The sequence below is a fragment of the Mobula hypostoma genome, chromosome 22 (assembly GCF_963921235.1).
Source record: "Mobula hypostoma chromosome 22, sMobHyp1.1, whole genome shotgun sequence".
NCBI classification, from domain to species: domain Eukaryota; kingdom Metazoa; phylum Chordata; class Chondrichthyes; order Myliobatiformes; family Myliobatidae; genus Mobula; species Mobula hypostoma.
In genome coordinates, this window is record NC_086118.1 from 7977403 (window position 1) to 7999385 (window position 21983).

Here is a 21983-nt window from a genome sequence, read left to right on the forward strand (position 1 = left end):
AATGAGTGCATCTGGCAGGCAATGCAATACATGCAAAACACGCTGGAGGAACTCAGCAGGTCGGGCAGCATCCGTGGAAACGAACAATCAACGTTTCGGGCCGAGACCCTTCGGCGTGTTGTGCGTGTTGCTTTGACCCCAGCATGTCCAGATTATTTTGTGTTTACAATACATGCAAAATATGCAACGCAAGACAACGCAAAAAGTGACATGCACGCATGGCAGTATTACTGATGAACTTTATAATTGTATTGTTTTAGTATATCCATTGAACAGAAATATGGGCATTAGTATTGTGGACAGGATTTATTATCCATCCCTTGATAAGATGTAGATCAACCACGATATCTTCGATTGATGAAACAGGCTGCTTTACTCCTCTTCATACGTTTGCAATAGATGGGAACTCAGTCAGCGAACGCCAGGACACGACGGATGTTCCGAAGTAAAGGGAGAGGAGCACTAGGACCTGATGGAGTTCCTGATCCGTGCGGAGACCGAGCACAGTTCATGGGACGGAACCAATAGTGAGCAAGCGCCAGCCGAAGCGGAAGAGAAATACAGCGGACGCTGGGTGCTGGCGCTATGGATGGTGCTGTGCAAATAGAGGCCGTTGAGGAGCGAGTGGAGAGCCCTGCGGGTCGTACGCTGAGGTAAACGCCGCGGCCCAGGGGCTTCGGGGCACAGCGGAGCGGTATTACTGCTGCTTTAGGCTGCCGTTGCAATCCCGGTTTCTGTTAAAAGGAGCACCTTGTGGGCTGTGGGCCCCATTGGGGTGTGCGGCGGAGCAGGGGAACAGCGAAAGAAACTCGTACGGCCTGTGTCTGGGTCCCTTGTCCTTTGTAGCGGAAGCGCTGGAGCTGGCAGTGGGAGCCCTGGTGAGGGGTGTGAGCCACTGACCAGTCAAGGGGTGAGTGGGACAAAGTCACCAAATCAGTCGTGTACACCGCGATGCAGTCAAATAGTTTGGTCTATCAGGTCTCTCCTCGCCCTCTGTCGCTCCAGAGAAACCCTAGTTTGTACAATCTCTCCTTACAGCATTGCCCTCTAATCCAGGTAGGTTTTTGTTATTCTGTATCCTCCCCAAAGCCTCCACATCCTAGCTAGAATGGGGAGGCCAAAATTACAAGTAATATTCCAAAGTTTTATAAAGCTGCAATGTTACTTGATTCTTGAGCTCAATACCTTGGCTAGTAAATAGAATGCTGTATTCCTTTACACTGTTAACTTATGCAGCCACGTTCAGGGAGCTTTGGACTTGAATTCTCAAGATTCAAGTACATTTATTATCAAGAATGTATAAATTATACAGCCTTGAGATTTGTTTGTTCACTGGTAGCCACAAAGCAAGAAATCCCAAAAGAACTCAATTAAAGAAAACAAGGCCAATTCTCGATGTTCACAAGAAAGAAAAAAACACAACACGTAAGCAACAGCATTCCAAACCAAAACTGAGTCCTCAGATCCGAACCCCAGAGTAGGTCAAAGCCTCGCGTATCAGTTTATTTTATTAGACACAGAGCACAGCAATCAAGGGTAGTCTTCGTAGCCTCGGTATCGTAAAAAGAGAGGGGAGTGACCATCGTGGAGAACGAGTGTTATTGGCTCTCCTCCTGGATCCCAACACCCTGACTTTTCAGTCCATCTGAGCAGGCGTTTAAATTGAATCAGAATTAGGTTTATTATCATTGGCGTGTGTCGTGAAATTTGTTAACTTAGCAGCAGTTCAATAAAATACATAATATAGCAGATGAAGAAAAAATTCAATTGCAGTATATCTATAGTGAATACATTAAAAATTGTGCAAAAACAGAAATAATATACATTTAAAAAATGAGATAGTATCCAAGGGTTCAATGTCCATTTAGGAATCAGATGGTGTTACGTACCCCGTAACTGGGTTGCCAAACCAGCAGAAATGGACCACTCAGTTGGAGTCTGGATTACTAGAACTAAGAAAGGTTCATTAAAGAAATAAGCAACACGGTACTCTAATAGTAAGGATATAAATGCAACAGGTTAGCAATGAATAAACGCACATGTACACAGAACTAGGATAATAGGGTCAATCAGCTCTATCGCAGTCTAGGGGTAAAATGTTCAATCACAAGTGACAGAGTTCAGTTTAGTTCAGTTCGCAGTAATCGCCGTCGTGCCGTTGGGGAGGGAGAGAGCGAATGCTGATATTCAAATCGGATTCAACAGACCTTTGATATTCCTCGCAGTTAGCTTTCGGGCGAGCCCTTTGTAATGTCTTCTGAGGTCACCGACTGTGACCCCTCCGTTCCAGACACGATTGTTCTTCAGCGGTGAACCCAGCACTCAGGCAAGGGCGGACACACACCAGGTTCCCGCCAACCGTATCTTTCCACCCTGTGCGTCTATGGCTGGTCCCGCGACCAGACCTCCAAAACTCCCACCGACTTGTGGGGGCGCACCGCTTCCAGGGTCTTGTTACCTCGTGGTGTCGTGTGTGTTGTCTTAGCGAACCTGCCCCTTTTTATCCCCCTGCTGGGGTATTGCCTGTCCATCACACTTCAAACAGTTCAGGGTTCAAAAGGAGCCGGTCTTGACAATACTCAGACCGGTGTCCCCTTCCGTTAAACTCTTCATTAACATTTCCAAATGCTGCTCCATTGTCTTACTTATCTCTCTCTCCTGAAAACAGGTGGCAGATCAACTGTTGATCCCACTGATGCTAGCACAGGACAGTTAACATTTTAGTCATGTGTACTTTTGTAACCCTCTTTCATCACAATGGCAGATGGGAAGAAGCTGTTCCTAAATCACTGAGTATGTGCCTTCAGGCTTCTGTACCTCCTACCTGATGGTAACATTGAGAAAAGGGCATGCCCTGGGTGCTGGGGGTCGTTAATAATGGTTGCTGTCTTTCTGAGACACTGCTCCTTGAAGATATCCTGGGTACTTTGTAAGCTAGTACCCAAAGTAGAGCGGACTAAATTTGCAACACTCTGCAACTTCTTTCAGTCCTCTGCAGTAGCCCCCTCTTCCCCCCTCCCGCCCATACCAGACAGTGAGGCAGCCTGTCAGAATGCTCTCCATAGCACACCTATAGAAGTTTTTGAGTGTTTTTGTTGACATATCAAATCTCTTCAAACTCCTAATAAAGTATAGATGCTGTCTTGCTGCCTTTGTAGCTGCATTGATATGTTGGGACCGAATTAGGTCATCAGAGATCTTGACACCCAGGAACTTGAAACTGCTCACCCAACAATGGAACAGCAAAAGGCTCTGGTGCCCCGGAGAGCGAGTGAACATCATGGAGAGCGAGTGAAATCAGCTCTCGCCTCAAATCTGGACTGGTGTTTAAATTGTCTAAAAGAGCATTGTACCTCGCCCTAGAAAAGGCCTCACTGCGAAAGGCCCTGGGCCAAGATCATGCTGCCCAGCAACGTGCTCCGGGCCCAGATTTCGTCACCTAGCCCAAAGCCACACTCTCACGATCTTTAAATCAGCTCAGCGCCCAGAGCGAGCCAACCTTGCACCAGAGTCAGTTGTATGAGCATAGAGATCAGATCTCCTCTGACTGGACCCCAATTTCTCCTTCCCGTCTGTGCCTAGAGTGACCCAAACTTGTTGCCGAGTCAACTGTACGGTTATCGAAAAGCCGTCTGCAATGATTCATTCCCCCCCTCCCCCCCCAAACTCGCCTCGCCATTGCTTGCCCCTTCACTGTTTGGGCGATAATTTAACACAACTTTACCTCAGAAAGTGTATTTTTGGTGATGCTTTTGGTCGGATTTCTTTGCCTTTTGACTACCAGGAGGCTGTTGCGCATGTTTGGTAGCACCACCTTAACCGGAAGTCTCATGTATGCCACTGTACATTACAGATGTTGAGGGTCCTGCCATTAACTGTGCACTTCCCCTTTACATTTGATATCCCAAATTGCAGCACCTCAGACTTGCCTGGTAAACTGCATTTACCATTTCTTCATGCCTGTCTGCAGCTGATCTGTATCCCACTGCATCCTTTGATGCAACTTTCTGTTCTGTCCACAATGTCACCAATCTTTGTGTCTTGTGGAACATCGTCAGTCACACACCTTTAGCCAGAATAAAACCCATTCATCACTATTTATTCTCCCCTATGGGCAAGCCAGTATATCCCATACATTTTTTTAAATTAATTTTTTTGAGTTTCTACATTACAACAAAAAAAACCACCAACAAAAAGGAGATTTATACAGTACAAAACCAAAGTGATGTACAACTCATAACATATATTCATATCCATACATTTTTATTCATATCCTATACATCTTAATCTTCTGGATGAACCTACCTAGCAAGTACCTTGTCAAATGCTCTATTAGTATGTTATTAGATTGGCATCCAGAATTGTAGTCAGGAATAATGGGCCAAGAACTCCATTCTCCTTTTTTCCCCCCATTGTATCTTTCTTATTCCTGAAGACATTAGTCAGGGGATGATGTAGGCAGCTTCTTTTGTAAAGAAGGTATATGTTGAGTCACTGAGTGTCACTCCCCTAGATCCGTGTCTCTCACCTCCTCTTCCCCCCCCCGTGCCCCATTGCGTGTGGTTCTTCTCCCTTTCTCCCCCCCCCCCACCATATATGACCCTTTTTCTTGATAATAGAGTTGTAGAGTGAATTCTTCACTGTTGTTTTCCAGTCAGGATGGTTAGCCCTGAGCTAAACCTCGGAACCTGGAGGACTGGTGGACCACTCTTAGTCTGGTCTCTACCCTTTGACCTGTTTGGCATGGGTGACCCTACCAACAGCCAAAGAATAAGGCCCTGACTCTAGCCTCCGGGTCATTGAGGCACACAAGCCTCCAATGTGCAGCAAGGTTGTGGTCCTCCTGGAGGTTCCTATCCATGTACCTGTCTAAATGTGTTTTGGATGTCATAGTCTTAACTGCCTCTACTATTTTTTTTTAGCAGCTCATTCTGTGCACCCACCACTCTGTGTGTAAAAACTTGTCAGGATGCTTTTAAATCTATTCCCTCTCACTTTAAATATATCTTCTCATTTTGGAATTCTCTACCCTGGAAGGGAATGTGCCCTTTTACCATATCGGTTCCCCACTTTATTTTATAAAGCTCTAAGGTTGCCCCTCTGCCTCCTGTGTTCCGGGCAAGAAAAAAAGATCTCTGATCATCTCTGAACAGTTGAAACAAATGCAGGCATACCTACAGCACCAGGAAAATCAAATCAGCACAAGAATAAGTGACTGCCAGTAAGTGAATTGATTTTTTTTTTCCTGTTCCTCCTAAAGCCCTGAAGAGTTGTTTTTAGCACGATCCTGCGATCACAAGATTCCCCAACGGACTCATGGCCAGAAGGACTTCATCCCGGATAACTCTGAAGAGCAAGCGGAGAAGCTGCAGGTGTGTCAAGAGGAACAGTGGCAGCTCCTGTCTGAAGAACGAGTGGAGCGACTGTAAGTCCTGCTGCTTATTGACCAGAGTTACCAGGGCTTAGATTTCAAGAGAATGTGCATAGCTGCTAGTAGTCAATGATCACACTTGGCTGGTTTGTCCTACATGATGCAGAGAGCCAATGGGAAGGGGTGGTTGGAGAAACTTCTCTTGTATGGGAGCTTGGTATGTGTTGATACAGAGAAGGTGATTGTTCAGCCTAATATTTGGTCTTCTGCTTAATGCAGTTCATTCATTGCTTGTGTGAGGTCTCACAGGTATGGGTTTACATTTTATTGATCGCAATATCTATGCATTTTCTAGTATAAGTTAGTTGTAAAGTTAACCCTTTAGGTTCTTCAATCAAATGGTTCACCCTTCAAATGCCTTAAAGAGCAAGATAGAATGAATATGTGAAGAAATACTCTGTCCTATCTGATTCTCCCAGGACATGCATAGCCTGGGTTAGAGACCATTAAATCTGTTTTATGCTACTGTGGAGTTGTTCCAAATGAATAGCTAATTTAGCATAATTTTAGTAGCATGTTCTGAAAGGGAGGCATTCCTGACACTTAGAACCGATTAACAATCCTGGTGACAGTCAAGAGCTCAGTATAATGTAGACTATGGGTTTTTTTAACTACTTAAAAAATAAATTGGTTAATACTTGTATCCTTTTCTTAATTGAGCCAGCAGATTCTTGCTGATTGTGTTACTTTATTTGTGGAAAACAGCTGCATAAATTATTCTCTTCATTTTGTGTAGAGGGAGCCTGATAAAAGCAGAATGGAAACCCCAGGAGGGCATCGTAGAGCTGAAGTCCAACGCAGTGAGTTTAGCTAAAGCAGAATACTCTTACCTAAGGGGAGTGCTAGATGTGTGCAGCAGCGAGCCTCCCAACTATACATGTGGTGCTCGGGTGCTTTACATGGTGGAGAACATGTGCTGTACTCTGGGGATGTTGGAAACTGGGAGATTCGAGTGGGTGCAGTTCAATAGTCTGCCATTCAGGCACTTGATAGAGGGCCAGGGGTTCTAGGTAGGGGCTGCCGGCAATATCGGGAAGCCAGCATCCAGTGAACAGTGGGGACTGGAACTTCCACAAGTGAGATCACAAGGTTGGGTGTGGTTCCAGCAAATCAGGGTGAGGAGATATCCAAAGCTGGAGACTGGAAATGATTTTTGGGGTCAGGGAAGAGGATACAGCCAAAAGTTGGATGCAATAATGACTTGCTCTGGCAAGTGTCCTAACCGAGATCTGTGCAAGAAAGGGCGCGAGAAGCAGTGTGTACCTGATGTCAGTTTGTTTGCAGGCAGTGTGGTCCAAGTTTCCCCATAGTGCTTGAACAGGCTTATTGCACGGGGGAAAAAGTGATAACACAAGGCTCTTATAACATCAGGGTGTGTGTGACCTGCACCAGGAAGTGCCCGGTCAACTTTGCAGTGTGGAAGAAAGTGACTCAGAAATAGTTGCTACTTCAATCTACTGCAGAAAAGTACAACTTCCACAGGTAGAAAAGCAAATGAAGAAAACAGCATGCGCAATTGAATTTCCATGGAAGAATTTTTTTTTTACACTCAGTTTAACCGTGTTGGTAACAAAGAGCTTTATTTTTTTGGGAAAAGTATGCTTTATACTTTACTGTTGCCAAACAATTGGTACTAGAACGTACAATCATCACAGCGATATTTGATTCTGCGCTTCCCACTCCCTGGATTACAAATATTAGATATTAAAAATAGTAAAAATTAGTAATTATTAGTAAATATTAAAAATTTAAATTATAAATCATAAATAGAAAATAGAAAAATGGAAAGTAAGGTAGTGCAAAAAAACCAAGAGGCAGGTCCGGATATTTGGAGGGTTACACACTCAACACAGTGTTAACGGCAATGAATTAAAATGGCGGACAGCATCGTGATCTGACTTAGAATGGCGGATGGCATTCTCCTTCCTCCTTTCATATGTACGAGTTGTTCGTAAGTCGGATGCCTGTATTCAAAAGTGGTTTTGCTAGTAGGAATACACTAACATAGCAAAAAATGTAATTCTGCACAGTTACCTGACTATATCTGAAATGGTTAAGTGGGTGATTATAACGACTGAAACTCTAATTAATTGTTATCTTTGTGCTTTTGTGTTGTTATCTTTGTGTTTTTAAAGAAAAGTGTAAAAATTGTGTCAGGAGAGTGAGATTCTCTTCAGATAGGACCAGCTCCAGAAGATCTGTTTTGTAAATAAAAACTTAAATATCTTCCATTTACAGCTCAGTGTGGCCGTTTTAGTTAGTCACATTGGAGAGCAGACGTAAACAGATTTTTCTCTGGTTGGCATAATATAACAAGTGGTATGTCACAGGCATCAGTGCCGGGGTCTCAGTTTAACTCTATATAAATTATTTGGATCAAGGTATGGTTATTAACTTTGCTGTTGATGAGGAAAATAAGGTATGAGGAGGATATGACCAGGCTTCAAAAGGATGTCAATCAGTTAAGTCAGAAGGCAAAGATCCAGAAAATGGAATATAATACTAATATTTGGATACGGCATTATTTAGAGGGTATGGGCCATAAGCAGGCACCTTGGTTAGCATGGATGAGTGTTTCTGTGCTGTTTACTCTGACTTTAATGCCTGAAAAGAAAGTATATTGCCTAGAAGTGAGAGAGTCACAAGGAAACTGAGAGTCCTAGTGGATGATTCATAAGAAGCAGAAAAGCCCGGAGAATTTTGGTGAAATACAATTTGCAGCAAGTGATTAAGAAAAGCAACAGTGTTTATTGCTCAAGGATTTGAACACAAAAGCAAGGAGGCTGTACTTGTGCTACATACAGAAGGCATGGGGAGACAGTGTACGGTATTGGTCTGCCCGTCTAATCAAGGTTGTTATGCATTGGATTAGTTTAGAAAAGATTTATTGGACTTGCAGCTGAAGCCAGTGGGTTGACTTGTGAGGAAAGCTCAGAGAAGCAGTAGGTTAATGGACTGAAGAGGCTTTTGGAAAATACACGATCCAGAAGGTTCTTGTGAGGGATGGTGAGATGTACTTCCTACTTTTGGAACTAGGGATTACTGTTCAAAAAATTGGTGTTGCCACTTTGAGATGGGTGAGGTAAAATTCTTTCTCTCAGCACTTCCTGAGTTTTCAGGGCACTCTTGAAGAGCAGTGGAAATCTGAAACTGAATATTATAAGTCGGTAACTAGTTCTTGATGAGCAAGGGGGCAGAAAGGTTACTGTGGGTGGATAGGAATTAAATTAAATTCAATTTTAATAACCATATACGAATCCAACCAAACGAAAGTGTTCTTCTGGGGCCAAGGTGCAAAACATGCATCGATAAGTAGGCAGCAATATGGTCTGCATGCAGGCCAGCTCCTCCAAACTCCATCTAGCTCCACCTACATTCTGGACACCATGGCTGGCTCCTCCAATCAACGAGCATCTCACTGATGGGGTATATTCGTAGCACCTAAAGCTCTCGGAGCCCAGCACAGTCTTGCAATCGTAAAAAAACACATTTAACGCAGAGTTAAGGTAACGATTAGTTTGACTACAGTCATATTGAATGATGTATCAGGCTTGAAAGATCAAGTATCCTGCTCGTAGTTCCATGTTCATAATGTGGAAGACAAATTTGTCAAGCCTCACCGTGGCTGACCTTATAACATACATATCAAGTCTAGAACCTTGTTACTCTATCTGCGATTTGATTGGAAAGTAGCAGTTTACAATATCTTCCAATAAACTTCCCAACCACCTTACTGAATTGCATCAGTGCCAGTGGATTGCCACCATTTGAGTTTGTCCCATTCCAGAGGTGTGGAAATGTAAACTAGGGTCACACTTCAGTGGCTGGGCTTTTGAAGGAAAGTTAAAAAGAAGTCCCATCTGCCTTCTTGGTTAACAGAAAAGATTCAATGAGTCCAATTAATGAAGAATGGGGAATCCTTACTAAGATCCTGGTAAATATTTTCTTTGCAGTTTCACCAAACGGACCTTATTTGCTGAATTTTATCATTAAGTGTAAGGAAGTTGTTTTAATGAGTTTTGGGATGACCTGAGGATGTCAATTATTTCTTCACGTTTAGGAACAGAAGTTCATTTCATTAATATATCATTACTATTTAGAATAAATCTCATTTCAATACTATGTTTTCCCATTTTCACACTTTACTACCTGCCTTAATTCTACACAGGGGAAATTTTGGCACACCATGGGGCATGTGGAAGAAGGGAAACAACTGCTCTATCCGGAGGAAGCACTGTACCTTCTTGAGTGTGTGAGTAAGACGTACCGTGTTCTACATACTTGCTATATTCTTGCTAAAGAGGATGCTGTCCAAGTTGCATGCCATCTTGGACAATGTCTCCCGTCCACTACATAATGTACTGGTTGGGCACAGGAGTACATTCAGCCAGAGACTCATTCCACCGAGATACAACCCAGAGCGTCATAAGAAGTCATTCCTGCCTGTGGCCATCAAACTTTACAACTCCTCCCTTGGAGGGTCAAGACACCCTGAGCCAATAAGCTGGTCCTGGACTTAGTTTCCTGGCATAATTTACATATTACTATTTAACTATTTATGGTTTATTACTATTATCTATGGTGCAACTGTAATGAAAACCAATTTCCCCCAGGATCAATAAAGTATGACTATGACTATATTAGAAAGCTTTAAGTTCACGCTTCAAGCTATTGATGTATTCACACTGCGGAAAGTTAGCTAGTTCTTTGTGAAATTTAGAAAGTAGTCAAGTTTATTTCTCAGTTGTTTAATTGATTTGGTTATCTTAGGCAGCGGTCCTCAACCACCGGGCTGTGGACCGGTACCGGGCCGCAAAGCATGTGCTACCAGGCTGCGAGGAAATATGAGTCAGCTGCACCTTTCCTCATTCCCTGTCACGCACTGTTGAACTTGAACATAGGGTTGCCAACTGTCCCTTATTAGCCAGAACATCCCGTATACTGGGCTAAATCGGTTTGTCCCATACGGGACTGCCCTTATCCCGTATTTCCCCCGCTAAGGTAGAGCGTTCCTGTGAAACCTTTCATGCTGAAATGGTGTAAAGCGAAGAAGCAATTACCATTAATTTATATGGGAAAAATTTTTGAGCGTTCCCAGACCCAAAAAATAACCTACCAAATCATTCCAAATAACATATAAAACCTAAAATAACACTAACATGTAGTAAAAGCAGGAATGATATAATAAATACACAGCCTATATAAAGTAGAAATAATGTATGTACAGTATAGTCAGGAAGATTAAGCCAAAACAGATTTGTGGGAGGAAAAATTTGTCACGTATGCACACATCAGGCATGCGCACACAGGTGCCCGCGCAAGGCTTCATGGTCATGGTAGTCCTTCCTGGGGTAAGCGCAAGTGTCTCGGGATTTAAATGCGACTTTTGTCCCTTATTTGAGAGTGAGAAAGTTGGCAACCCTAACTAAAAGACGTGTTGAGGTCAGTTTAACCCTACTTGGAACACCTCCCCTGGTTGGCCGGTCTGCAAGAATATTGTCAATATTAAACTGGTCCATGGTGCAAAAAAGATTGGGGACCCCTGATCTTAGGAACCAGATAATTGGACTGGACGATGGATTCTTACTTGTTGATTTCTGTTATACTGCTGGAAAAGACAAAGATTGAGAGACTTGGATGCAAAGCTTGATGAGGTGGAATATCTCACTCCGAAACCTCTTCAGGAAAAGTGTTACTTTGTATGAGTAACTGGCAGGGGCCCAAGGGGCCCAGGAGTGAAGTAAATGTTGTCTATTCTCACCTATTGTAGCCTGTTGCCAGATTAATTATTTGTAGTATCACAAACAGGAGAGAATCTGCCGATGCTGGAAATCCAAATCTGGTGTTGCTGCTTGTTTCCTGTGGTTCAGCTGCTTTGCACTTGGAGAGGTCTTTCAGGAAAGCTAGCAAGAGTTGGATGCTTATTTCTGCATTGTTGATGAGTGGGCAAAGCTGGTGCAGACAGAAATCCACATGAGCCCTCGCAGTATGGGAACTTTAACTTCCAGACCTTGCCAATATGGCTGATTTCCAGCTCGAGCCCCTGAGGGCCAGGCCAGTGCTGACATCCATGATATTCCCCTGCCAATCACCTCAGTAGTTATAGAGACGTCACTGTTGGAGATGAAGGGTAAACAGGAGTTTTGTTTTTCGTTTTCTTCTGGAACCTGGATTTGGAATTGTTTTCCTTCCAGGCAGCAAGGAAACAAAATAAAATACTTTCATTTCGCGGTCTTTCACACTTGGAATCACATTTATTATTCCTGATTTATGCCTCGTGAAATTTGTTGTTTTGTGACGGCAATACAGTGCAAAGACAGAATTGCCATAAATTATACAAATAAATAGTGCAAATAAAAAAGAATAACAAAGTAGAGTTCATGGGTACATGGACCATTCCGTAATCTGATGGTGGAGTGGATGAAGCTGAGTGTGGATCTTCAGGCCCCCTGTAGCATTTCCTGGACTTCCTAACCAGAAGACCCCAATATGTGGATTGATAACACCTCCTCATGGACGATCAACACTGGTGCACTCCAGGGGTGTGTGCTTAGCCCACTGCTCGACTCTCTCCATACCCATGACTGTATGGCTAGGCATAGTGCAAATACCATCTATAAATTTGCTGATGATGCAACTATTGTCAGTAGAATCTCAGATGGTGACGAGAGGGCGCACAGGAGCAAGATATGCCAACTAGTGGAGTGGTGTTGCAGCAACAACTTGGCACTCAGCTTCAGTAAGACGAAAGAACTGGTTGTGGACTTCAGAAAGGGTAAGACGAATGAACACGTTCCGATCCTCAGAGGGATCAGAAGTGGAGAGAGTGAGCAGTTTCAAGTTCCTGGGTGTTAAGATCTCTGAGGATTTAACCTGGTCCCAACATATCAATGCAGTTATAAAGAAGGCAAGACAGCAACTATTCTTAATTAGGAGTTTAAAGAGATTTGATATGTCAACAAAAACACTCAAAAACTTCTATGGATAGAAACATAGTAAACCTACAGCACAATACAGGCCTGTTGACCCACAAAGTTGTGCTGAACATGTCCCTACCTCAGAAATTACTAGACTTCCCCATAGCCTTCTGTTTTTCTAAGCTCCATGTACCTATCCAAAGGTCTCTTAAAAGATCAAATCGTATCCGCCTCCACCACCGTTGCCGGCAGCCCATTCCACGCACTCACCACTCTCTGAGTAAAAAACTTACCCCTGACATCACCTCTGGACCTACTCCCCAGCACCTTAAAACTGTGTCCTCTTGTGGCAACCATTTGAGCCCTGGGGAAAAAACCTCTGACTATCCACACGATCAATGACTCTCATCATCTTGTACACCTCTATCAGGTAACCTCCGTCGCTCCAAGGAGAAAAGACAGAGCTCACTCAACCTGTTTTCATAAGGCATGCTCCCCAATCCAGGCAACATCCTTGTAAATCTCCTCTGCACCCTTTCAATGGCTTCCACATCCTTCCTATAGTGAGGCGACCAGAACTGAGCATAGTACTCCAAGTGGGGTCTGACTAGGGTCCTATATAGCTGCAACATTACCTCTTGGCTCCTAAATTCAATTCCATGATTAATGAAGGCCAATACACCATAAGCCGCCTTAACCACAGTGTCAACCCACACAGCTGCTTTGAGCGTCCTATGGACTCGGACCCCAAGATCCCGCTGATCCTCCACACTGTCAAGAGTCTTACCATTAATACTATATTCTGCCATCATGTTTGACCTACCAAAATGAACCACTTCACACATATCTGGGTTGAACTCCATCTGCTACTTCTCAGCCCATTTTTGCATCCTATCAATGTCCCAATGTAACCTCTGACAGCCCTCCACACTATCCACAACACCCCCACCCTTTGTACTGTGTAAAGCATTCTGACAGACTGCATCACTGTCTGGTATGGCGAGGGGCTGGGGGGGGGGGCGCGGCGGGGGGCTAGTGCACAGGACTGAAAGAAGGTGCAGAGGGTTGTAAATTTAGACAATTCCATTTTGGATACTGGCCTACAAAGTACCCAGGATATCTTCAGAAAGGCAGCATTCATTATTAAGGACCTCCAGCCCCCAGGGTCAAGCCCTTTTCTCACTGTTATTATCAGGTAGGAGATACAGAAGCCTGAAGGCACACACTCAGTGATTCAGGAACAGCTTCTTCCCCTCTGCCACCCGATTCCTAAATGGACATTGAAACCTTGGACACTACCTCACTTTTTAAAATGTATATTATTGCGCGATTTTTAATGTATTCATTAGACATACTGTAATTGATTTTCTTTTTCATCTTCTATATTATGTATTGCGTTGAACTGCTGCTAAGTTAACAAATTTCACAACACACGCCAATGATAATAAACCTGATTCTGATTCAGTTTAAACGCCTGCTCAGATGGACTGAAAAGTCAGGGTGTTGGGATCCAGGAGGAGAGCCAATAACACTCGTTCTCCACGATGGTCACTCCCCTCTCTTTTTACGACACTGAGGCTACGAAGACTACCCTTGATTGCTGTGCTCTGTGTCTAATATGATGAACTGATACGCGGGGCTTTGACCTACTCTGGGGTTTGGATCTGAGGACTCAGTTTTGGTTTGGAATGCTGTTGCTTACGTGTTGTGTTTTTTTTTTCTCGTGCACATCGAGAGTTGGTCTTTTTTTCTTTAATTGGTTTCTTTTGGGATTTCCTTGGACACTACCTCACTTTTTAAATATATTATTTGTTTTTTGCATGATTTTTAATCTATTCAATATATGTATACTGTAATTTATTTATTACAGTCTGCCCTCCTTATCTGCGAGTTCCACATGCACGAATTCAACCAACCGCGAATCGAGAAAACCCGGAAGTGCTCTTTCAGCACTTGTTGTTCCAGCATGTACAGACTTTTTTTTTCTTGTCATTATTCCCTAAACAATACAGTATAACAACTATTTTGCATAGCATTTACATTGTATTAGGTATTATAAGTAATCTAGAGATGATTTAAAGTATACGGGAGGATGTGCGTAGGTTATCGTGGATCGGGATAAAAAAAAACGGAAGTTCTCTTAGTAAGTCGGAACAGGTACATCCGATATTATTTAGCGTCAGTTAGTCAAACGTTTGTCTTAGTATGTAGTATATATTTTACCTTTCTATGCATATGAAACACTTAAGAAACATATGTTTCAGCGTCCGGGAATGGAAGCTCCCGAGTTCGATCTAGTGACAGACCGCTCCCGAGCGTGCTCACCATCCATGCCGGGTTGACGTGGAGGATCAAAAACCCAAAACCCTAAAACCCAATAATTAAACCAGTGCGTTGCTTAGTAATAATTGTAGCTTTCATCAGGGCAGGGCCTTTCTCACTTTATCCTTCAAAATTTTTCCAATCGTTGACCGACTGTAGCCTAACACTTTTCCATTGACCGATGGCGTTTCACCTCTCTCTGATCACTTTATTATTTCCACTTTATTTTCAATCGTGATCGTGATTTTTTTTGTGAACAGAAACACTGCAGCTTCAGAACTCCGCCGCTGGGTCCTAATGTCCACCGCACTGAGCCAGGTTAAATAGGGTCCGGGGTTCTGCTGGGTGCTAAGGTCCACTGCATTGAGATGGTTGAATAAGGGACTTGAGCATCCGCATTTTTTGGTATCTGCGAGGGATCTCGAAACCGATCCCTCGTGGATAAGGAGGGCCGACTGTATTTTATTTTGTTTCTATTATATTATGTATTACATTAAACTGCTGCTGCTAAGTTAATAAATTTCACAACACATGCCGGTGATAATAAACCTGATTCTGATTCCTGATGGTAGAAGCGAGAGAAGGGCAAGTTCTAGATGGTGAGAGTACTTTGTGATGAATGCTGCCTCCTCGAGGTCTTCATGATGGTGGGGAAGGTTGTGCCCCTATTGGAGCTCTATTTGACATCAGGTCCAGTACAGAATCCATGACTGTTACTCATGCAGGCCTAAAATTAAAATTGATTTCTTGCTGATATCATTGGCACTTCATCTCTACTTTGATTAAAATTAATTCCAATTGGCTACCAATGCATGTTCCCCCAACTCTCTCAAAAGCATTCCAAATCAATAAAAAGAAATGATAAATGCTATTAAAGTGCTTTATGAGCAAATTTGTATCTTTGCTCTTATTATCTGAGACCAGCAGACCATTATGACTAAGAATGTTATTTCATCCTGTGCCTTCCCTGAAGAGACACAAGTATTTTTTTTATTACAGTTATGTTATCAATAAGATTTCTTTCTCAGACAATGCTTAACCTGCAGTTTCCTTGCGTTCCAGGGATCCATTCAGCTATATTACAGAGATCAGCAACTGTCCATTCAAGAAGCATATGAAGTTTTACTGTCAACAAGAACTATTCCATTGGAACAGTACCAGGTACTGGAAGTGATTGCATTAACTCTGGGTCATGAGTGCACCTGAGTTGCCAGACACTTTATTTACAGTGCAAGCTCAAACTGTTTGCAGCACCAAATAAATTTTCTCTTTGTTTGCTTCTTGGTACTTGGAAATAAGAGTTAAGTATCTAAAATGTAAGGTAAAGTGTTCTGAGAGCCACAGAATTTGTGTCACATTTATAACAATTTACTGGCCTAAAAATTGCTGTGTCCTCTCGAAGGTGCATTATGGGCCATGATGTATGGAGTGACATCACTAAAGCCATGAACACCACAGAACTCCTATGTTCCTCTGTGTGTTGTAAATGAAAATCCATGATCAAAATGGGGTAAGGGTGAAGGAGGCCAGCAATTAGGGATTTGGTTCAGGGCTGCAAATTTGGTACAGGGGAAGTGGCTGACCAGAGATAAGTGCCCTGTAGTGGCAGTTGGCAGTGTTGGGAGGGTCTGTGGGTTGGGATACTGTAAGTTCAATGTTGGAAGTACAGATGAGGGACTTAACTGAGTGGGTCACACCTTGAAAAAAATGTTTGTCCCAGATGTGGATGCAAAAAGGGTGTTGGCTGTTGGAAGTGCCAAGTTTAATTTCTGGGGAGGAGTGAGGGAAATGGCCACAGTTGTAGTCCGGTAAAAATGGTCACACAAGTACTGTTGGACAAAAAAAAAGCCTTAATTTCCAGACCACAATTTGTTCTTGGTTTGCTCTACCATACTTGTGTCATTAACACTGGGTATCAAAGCATCCAAACAGAAATTATCTAGTTACAAAGTGCTTCAAATTTGCTCACTTTGTCGGTTTCACAGTTATTATTACAGGTCCTTAAACAATCAGTCATTGCACACTGGTCATCATCAGTACTTGCCAACAACCTGATCTGCTTTGAGGACTGCTAATGGATTTTTATATAGTCTGCTCCTGTTCGTTAAGGCAGACTGGCTGCTGTTTTGCTTGGGGAGACTTTTGGTGTAGTGTGCTGAGCTATGGGAAACACATCGCCCTCTTGCCCTCTTCATGTAATGGCCATTATTTTTTTTTCTTATTTTTTTATTGAAGTTCATCATCAAACAAAACTTTCCATAAGATGTATTTCAGATATCGTACATATATATCATAGTAATATTTGTCATAAATCTCCACATGGTATTTATCTGAGGTATACACTTATAGAAAGGAGAGGGAAGAAAAAACAATCAAAAGAAGAAACCTATGTACAAAGTAGGGAGTGATTTTTTTACAACATATTCATTGACTTGTGAGCATAAAATCAGGCCTATGACGTGATATGTAGTTAAACCATTTTTCCCAGTATGAATCAAATTGTTCCAACTTATGATTAACAGATGCTGTTATCTTCTCCGTTTTGTAAATGTCCATTGTAGTTTCCATCCATACATTTAAAGTTGGGCTGTCCTGTGATAACCATTTCCTGGTAAGGGTCTTTTTACCAGCCACCAGCAGTATATTCATTAAATATTTATCTCTTTTCAACCATTCTTGAGGTATATACCGAAAATATATGGTCTTACTTTCTAAGGGTATTTCACATTTAAAGATGTCTTGTAGGGCATTGTGTATCCCACTCCAATAGTCTTTGATAACGGGGCATTCCCAGAAAATATGATAATTGTTTGCATTTTGATTTCCACAATTTCTCCAGCAAACAGGGAGGTTACTGTCATAATGGGATTTCTGAGAGGGTGTAATAAAATATCTTATCAAGTTTTTCCATCCAAACTCCTTCCATTTCTGTGAACTGATACACTTCCATTGATACCTCCATATTATTGTCCATTCTTCCTCAGATACTATTATCCCTCCTTCCTTCTCTCATTTTGTTTTAATGTATGAATTAATGTATTAATTATTCTACTACCATTGTCTGAATTATATGCTTTTCTAAATCGCTCTATCAAACAAGTTCTTGCCTTGGTTACATTTTTAACCGTCCTATTAACGTACTGTCACATCTGTAAATATCAATTGAAAAGTCTTGTTTTTCTATTAAGTGTTTCTCTTTGAGCATTTCAAAACTGAACAGTGTTTCTTCTTTCATTATATTGCAAATAGCTGTTAATCCTTTAGCTGCCCAGTCCTTAAATCTAGCACAAACAACAGGAATTCTGCAGATGCTGGAAATTCAAGCAACATACATCAAAGTTGCTGGTGAACGCAGCAGGCCAAGCAGCATCTATAGGAAGAGGTGCAGTCGACGTTTCAGGCCGAGACCCTTCGTCAGACGAAGGGTCTCGGCCTGAAACGTCGACTGCACCTCTTCCTATAGATGCTGCTTGGCCTGCTGCGTTCACCAGCAACTTTGATGTACGTTCCTTAAATCTAGCATCCAGTTTGGTGTAAAATCCAAGTCATATGCACACCATTTAAGAATTGCAATGCCTCTCTCTAGTTCATATTCTTTTATAATAGTTTTCCATATTTTAAGAGTCCATTTCACCCGTGCATTATCAATAGTATTTATGTAACTTTGTGGTTGTTATAAGCCAAAATTGCCTGTATGGGGATGGAAAGTATCCTCTCCTCAATGTTTTTCCATTGAGCGTCATATGATAGATTGCACCAGCACATCACAGCTCTCAACTGTGCTGCAAAATAATAATCTCTAAGAGAAGATAGGCCCCATCCCCCCCTTTTCCTTGGCTAATTGCAAAGTTTTGAGATGAATTCTAGGCCTTTTACCTTGCCATATATATCTTGATAGCATCTTGTTCTATTCATTGAATTGATTTTGTTAATCTCTATTGGTCGGGTCTGAAAGAGATATAGTAGTCTGGGCAGTATATACATTTTAATGGATTCAATCCTTGAACTGAGACCAAGAAAAGGAATTAGGTTCCATCTTGTTATATCTTCCGTAATTTATATATAGGCTGATAATTGTATTCTGATAATTTTGCCAAATCTTTTGGTATAATGATGCCCAAATATTTGACAGACTCTGGTTGCCATACCCAAAGATATCTACTTTCAATTTCTCTTGGTGGGCTATAGTTATATGAAAGTAGTTGGGTTTTATCTGTGTTGGTCTTGTATCCTGATAATTGGCCATATTGTTCAAAGGATTGCATCAATTTAGGTAAAGGGTATGTTGGTTGCCCTAGATAGATCAAAATGTCATCTGCGTAACAGGCCAATTTATGTTCTGTCCCCTTAACAATAATTCCCCTAATATCTTCATTTTGTATGATGTGTTGAGCTAATGGTTCCAGATATAATGCGAAGAGTAGCGGTGACCATGCACAATCCTGTCTCGTGCCCCTTTCTAGGTTAAAACTATTAGATAAATATCCATTGATTTTAATCCTAGCAGTAGGATTGTCATATAGTGCCTGTATAGTTTTAATAGTTGTGTCATGTAGACCAAATCTATGTAAAGTTCTGTAAAGAAAATTCCAGTGAACCAAATCAAATGCCTTTTCAGCGTCCACGCTTATCACTATTGCTTCAATTTCAATTTTTGATATGATCCATAACGTGAAGTGTCCTTCATATATTGTCTTGTGTTTGGTGTTGTTGTATAAAACTTGTCTGATCGTTATGTATCAGTGTGGGTAGAAACTCTTCTAATCGTTTGGCCATGATGGAGGTAAATAATCTATAATTCCACATTAAGACCAGATATTGGTCTAAATGACAGCCATTGTTTATTTAGCTGCCTGAAGTTATTTGAAGGGCCAACTTTTCACACAGAGTGTGTTGGTTATATGGAATGAGCTGCCAGAGGAGGTGGTAGAGGTTGGTACAATTACAACATTTAAATTTTCTTTTACAAGGAATCTGGATTGTTACATGGATAGGAAATAGTTATAGGGATGTGTGACAGCACAGGCAAATAGGACTAGCTCAAGAACCTTGGTTGACAGGGACAAGCTGGGTTGCAGGGCCAGTTTCCCTGCTGTATATTCTACAACTACGGGGACCTTATTTATTTATTGAGATACAGCATGGAATAGCTCCTTCCAGCCCTTTGAGCTGCACCACCCAGAAACCCCTGGATTTAATCCTAGCCTAATCGCGGGACTATTTAAATAGCCAATTGACCTACCAATCGATATGTCTTTAGACTGGGAGGAAACTGGAGCACCTGGAGGAAACCCCCATGGTCATGGGGAGCGGTGGGAATTGAACCCTGGTTGCCTGTTCTGTAACGTGTTGTGCTAACCATTACACTTCTGTGCTGCCTATCACTGAGTCTGATTTGCAACAATCACTGACGATAATCAGTAAGTGGAGAGAAGCTGGCTTTTTGCTCTGGTCTCTCCCTTGTCTAAATACATTGAAGCTGTTTGCAATCCCAGTACAGAACAGAACTGAATCAAAGCAGGCCTGTCTAATGGGCAGGTTAATGGGTAAAAGTGTTCAATGAGTGCAGTAACTTATCTGTAAAACACAGGAGGATAAAAGGGGCAAAAAACTGAAATATATTGAAGATATTAAAAAAATCTAATGCTCTGGGAGTTTATTTATATAAATGTGGAGATGCAGGTATAAATTGACTGCCTCTCATTAGCAGAAATGATTCTAATTAAAACTAGTATTAATGAATCAGAGATCTCGAGGGTTACACAGTAACGTAGCAAGTTGAGTTGATACCTCGTAGCTCGAGCAGTCTAGTTCTGGACTGGTCTCCAGTGTCTTTTGTGTGGAGTTTGAATTTTCTCGTTGTGATCCTGTGGGGTTCTGGTCTGCCTCCATGTGCCAAAGACTTGCTGGTCACTAGGTTAATTGCCCCTAGTGTGGATGATTCTGGGCAGTTGACGGGAATGTCGGAAGACTGAAATGATGTGTAAATAGTGCAAACCTGGTGGGTTGAATGGCCAGATACTATGCTGTGTGGCTGTGACTTAACAAGGTGCTTTATTAATGTATTGCTTGTGCAAACATTCAATAGATGCAATTGTCACTACTTCCAAAATGTCATTTTTAAGTAGTAGCTTATGTTTGGCATAGACGTGAAAATGTTAAGGCCAAATAAGGAAAATTGTAAGTTTCACTTTTACTCAGGTAAAAATAAAATCACTTTTGCCCCGTACCTCTTTTATTGCACGTTAAATACAGCAAAATAATACAAGAAGACATGGCAAAAGTAAAGGCAAACAAATGAGGTAACAGCAAATTTCACTTTTGCCCAGTAACAAGCCTTATTGCATTTAGTTGTAGCTGTTGTCCCTTTCATCGGGGAAGAGGCTATGGCTGTAGGAAATGGTTCCAGGGTGACCCCTCTGTGGGAGTGGGGAAGATGTTGGTGGGGCCACCCAGGGGTCTGCTTTTTCCAGTGGAGGTTTTCTTTGTATTCCTCGAAGACATTGTTGAAAACTTACTTTCGCTGTTGTTGTAGGTACTCTAGTTTTTGACCAGTGGAAATAGCACAACGCCGCCGCAGAAAAGGAAATAGTATGCCATTGCCTCTTTGCTTGTTTTCTGTAGATGTGTCCTGCGTATGCCCAGCAGGAAGAGATTCGCCCAAATACCCATTTTAATGTCGACGGAGGTATTTTCAAAAACGCCTGTTGTGGATGCCTATCATTTTTACATGCAACCGGCGTTTTCCAAATTATCTCGTCTAGTGTGGACATAGCCTAACACTGCACATAACTTGATTCCATATTTACATTTAATTTGGGAATGTCCTTGTATGCACAGTGCACTTCTGCGGTGCTGCCATTCAGTGCTTTTGATGTTTAATCCACTCTTAATTCAGTGGGGATAGTGACTTCTTTGAACTTTCTTTGTTTCTGAAGGTTTACAGCCATTTGAAAAGACTGGGTTATATTGTCATGCGATTTGATCCCAGGTAAATGTTTCTCTTTGTCATTATTCTGGTTTTCATGTGCTTCCTTACTGGCACACAGAACATAGACATAGAATAGTACTGCATGCGAATAGGCCCTTCGGCTCATGATGAGATGCCAAACTAATAAAATTAGTAATTAAATGCCTGAGTAAGCTCATCCCTTCTGCATGCACGATGTCCATATCCCTCCATTCTCTGCACATTCTGGAGCTTATCTAAGAGCTTCTTAAACACCTCTATCATTTGTGCCATCACAACTGGCAGTGTCTTCCAGGCACCCACCAGTCTCTGTGTAAAACAAAAACTTGCCCAAAGCATATAA

The 21983-nt window shown here is 42.0% G+C and overlaps 1 protein-coding gene across 3 annotated transcripts in view; it reads left to right on the forward strand.

Annotated features, from left to right (window-relative positions):
- Positions 1-538: 538 nt before the first annotated feature.
- The window catches only part of tsen54 (TSEN54 tRNA splicing endonuclease subunit), a 45462-nt gene continuing 24017 nt past the window's right edge, over positions 539-21983 (forward strand). The window contains exons 1-6 of one of the 3 annotated variants that reach the window (XM_063030955.1): positions 539-653; positions 5261-5425; positions 6168-6231; positions 9600-9683; positions 15733-15831; positions 21609-21661. In XM_063030955.1, the coding sequence (XP_062887025.1) occupies positions 586-653; positions 5261-5425; positions 6168-6231; positions 9600-9683; positions 15733-15831; positions 21609-21661 (533 nt within the window). In that variant the 5' untranslated portion in view covers positions 539-585. The other 2 variants (XM_063030956.1, XM_063030957.1) reach the window with 2 other exon arrangements.